The sequence below is a fragment of the Morone saxatilis genome, unplaced genomic scaffold, assembly GCF_004916995.1.
Source record: "Morone saxatilis isolate NCDOM2014 unplaced genomic scaffold, NCSU_SB_2.0 Contig10, whole genome shotgun sequence".
Taxonomy (NCBI): Eukaryota; Metazoa; Chordata; class Actinopteri; family Moronidae; genus Morone; species Morone saxatilis.
In genome coordinates, this window is record NW_023339652.1 from 608317 (window position 1) to 611674 (window position 3358).

At 48.2% G+C, this 3358-nt stretch overlaps 1 protein-coding gene across 1 annotated transcript in view; it reads right to left on the reverse strand.

Moving 5' to 3' along the window:
* tspan12 (tetraspanin 12) overlaps positions 1-3163 on the reverse strand; it is a 7318-nt gene extending 4155 nt beyond the window's left edge. The window contains exons 1-4 of the mRNA XM_035676232.1: positions 2504-3163; positions 1903-1985; positions 1173-1308; positions 614-679 (exon numbers count right to left, since the gene is read on the reverse strand). Of these exons, the coding sequence (XP_035532125.1) occupies positions 614-679; positions 1173-1308; positions 1903-1985; positions 2504-2569 (351 nt within the window). The 5' untranslated portion in view covers positions 2570-3163. The remainder of the gene's footprint in view (positions 1-613; positions 680-1172; positions 1309-1902; positions 1986-2503) is intronic.
* Positions 3164-3358: the final 195 nt, after the last annotated feature.

A 3358-nucleotide genomic window follows, 5' to 3' on the forward strand; every position in this document is an offset into this window, starting at 1 on the left:
ACACACACACAGCTGCTGATAAACTGCAGCTTGTTTGTTCAGCCTCACAGTAACAGCTGGTTCATACGGAAGCTCTTTTAATACGTTTTTAAATGTATTCTTTTATCTTTGAAAACACTTGAAAATAATCAGTCATGAAAGTCCTGAAAGGCACCTGGATATAAAAGAATTTAAACTTCATCATCAAAAGTTCACTTGCAGGGCTTCTGTAGGTTTGTAGTAGTGTGTAGTAGTGTGTAGTTGTGATCAGTGTGTTTGTTGTGTGAAACAGGAGCAGCAGCGAGCCCCTCGTCTCACATTTCTGTTTATTCTTAGAACGAAGACGCGGCGCAGCTGCTCGCTACCTGCTCTCTGATTGGGCAGTTTCACACGTCCACAGGTGGATAAAATATTCACATTTTTAATTAACCAACTTAGAAAACTACGACAGTGTTTGAGCCGCTGACAGGAAGACATCTGATGTTAAATCATTTTGAGAAGATACATTTATGATTTTACAAGAAAAGGTCATAAACACGTTTTTATTTAACATCATTGTGACATAAAGTGCTGTTATACACTAAATATATATTTATTATTTTATTTATTTATATTTACATATTTGGTTTCTCACCTCGTCGTAGGTCCAAACGGCGCTCGCCAGCTCCACACAGAAGATCACCAACAGACTGCAGAAATACTGTAACACACAAACAGAGTTCATTAGACACCACAGAGCCTCCGTACAACAGTGCTGGCGGCAGCGGCGGCGCTGACTGAGGGGAACTTCCTGTCTCTGCTGGTTTCCCATCATCCCCTCTGGGAGTCCATTGAGCTGCTCTCTGTATCCCAACGTCTCGTGTTTCAGAGACACACTGAAAGGACAATCTGACACCTAATAACTGGCCCCGCCCACTCAGGTGACAACAGACAGGTAATGTGGATCACAGACCGGACCCACAGAGAAGACTGATCCATGTTCAGGTCTGTCAAATACTGGACCTGGTCTCACTCTGCTCTACCTGTAGTAACCAGGTGTACTACAGTAACCAGGTGAACAGTTACTGCAGTAAACCAGGTGTACTAAGTAACCAAGGTGTCTGTAACAGTACTGCAGTAACCAGGTGAGTAACCAGGTGAGTAACCAGGTGTTGGGGTGTACCTGCACTGTACCCACTGCAGTGTGAACGTACCCAGCTCAGCAGCAGCAGGTTGCATTTGAGCGTGCCGCAGTATCCCACCATGGCCACGATGATGAGGAAGCAGCACACAGCGATGATGACGGGATGAACAGCTGGAGAGTACGTGAGGACGGCTGCCTCCTCCAACCTGCACACACACAGTACTTTATACTAATAATACTACTACTAATACTAATAATAATACTGCATTGATCTGACAGCTGTACTAACACACACAAACATATGAATTATATAATGAACAACAGTTGAATACTTTAACTCCAGTTTACTCATTATACATAATTATATACACTGAGGTATTTGTACTTTACACTGAGGTATTTGTACTTTTACTGTAGTAAAGGATGAGAGATACTCTGACATCACACCCTGTGAGGAAGTAGGTGGAGTTTCAACTTCTCTCAATTAAAACTATTTCTGTCACTCAGCAGCTGAGGTCAAACTGTCTTCAGGAGAGACATGTGAGACATTATGTCCATCTGTAGGAGTGGTGGTATCAGGACACAGAAAGACAGAGACATAAAGACTCAGAGATGCAAAGATACAAATAAAACTACAAAGAGGAAAACACTCCAAAAAGACAAATACTCAAAGACAAGACAGAGAGACAGAGATGGAGACACACAGAGACACAAAAGCAGAGACTACAAAGACACAAGTACAGGTGAAGCAGACAGAGACCTGCAGGGTCCAGCAGGACTCTGTTCTGTGTGAGACTCACCTGGTGTGGGCTGTCAGGGTCAGGACGGTGTTCAGGGAGTCTCTGATCCAGGCTGCCACTCCCAGCACACACGCTGACATCAGCTGGACACACAGAGACACACAGATCAGTTTCTGCTGCCTACAAATAACATCTCAGAATGTGAGACAGACGGACAGACAGACGGTGTCCTACTTTCACTGCAGACCTCCACCGTAAACAGCTCAGTGGGGGTGTCGGGGGGGCTTTAGTCTTATTATTACTGAAGTTTATTTGATCTCAACATGGCCGACTGTTTACTGTCCTCAGATCTTTTTCACTTTTTCAGCTATATTCAGACACACAGACAGAGACACAGAGACAAAGACATACAAACACACAGAAAAAGACACTGAGACACACAGACAGAGACACAATGACATGGAGCTAAAATACTTTGTGGAGAACCTCAGGGTTCCATCTTTGGACCTTTTAATCAGTCTAATTCAGCCGGAACAGATAAATCAGGTCCTGCAGGGACCCTGTTTCCATCTGCACTGATTCTGTAAATCCTGTGCCATTGTTTGTGTGTGTGTGTGTGAGAGAGAGAGAGAGAGAGACACTGTTATTGTGTGTAACTCACCCAGAACAGCAGGTTGAGCGCGTACAGCAGACACCGCAGACACCTCACCGCGTCCTCCCGAGCCATCCCGACCGGAGCTCCGGCGTCCTGCTCATCTGAGCCCGGGGCACCATGGCACCATCACCGCAGACACACAGCGCGGAGGCCGGGGACCGTCCTCGGAGAGTCTCGCTCACTACAGAGGAGCCTGTTCTCGGAAACTGCGCCAGCTCCGTGCGTAAAAAGCGCATTCCGCTCTCGGCTCCGTCCGGCGACCCTGGTGGAGCAGCTCGGGTTTATCCGCGACCTGCTCCAGGAAACTTCCACAACAGGTGGTTTCTTACTTTCCCTCAGCCCCGCCGGGATGATGGAGTGCGCGGAGCGGCGCGCAGCGGCCGCGCTGACATTTCCAGATCAATCATCACTCACTTAGCGCCGAAAATACGCACCGCGAGGATCACTTTAAGACCTGGTTCCGGCGCGGATCACATTTCTGTAAGATCCAAAAACTTCAAACCGAAACTCCAAAGCTGAAAAACACAAACCTGACAAACATCCAGCAGCCTGCGGTGAGTCCAGACCTCCAACCCTCCCTGCGTCAGACTGCAGTCCGGATCAGCCTGGAGGGGGGCGGTTCTCTGCCCAGTCCTGCCGCTTCTTCTTCTTCTTCTTCTTCTTCCTCACTAATTAAATGCCTGCAGCAGGCTCCCTCCCTCCTCCCCTCCCCTCCCCTCCTCCCCCCGGCAGGCAGAGAGTCCTGGGGGAGGACAGAGGAATGTGTCCGCCTCCAGCCGCAGAGCCGCGGGGTCAGCGGGCCAACCGGCTGAGAGTGTTGTTGTGCTGAAGAGGATGAGGAAGCGCACACACACACACACA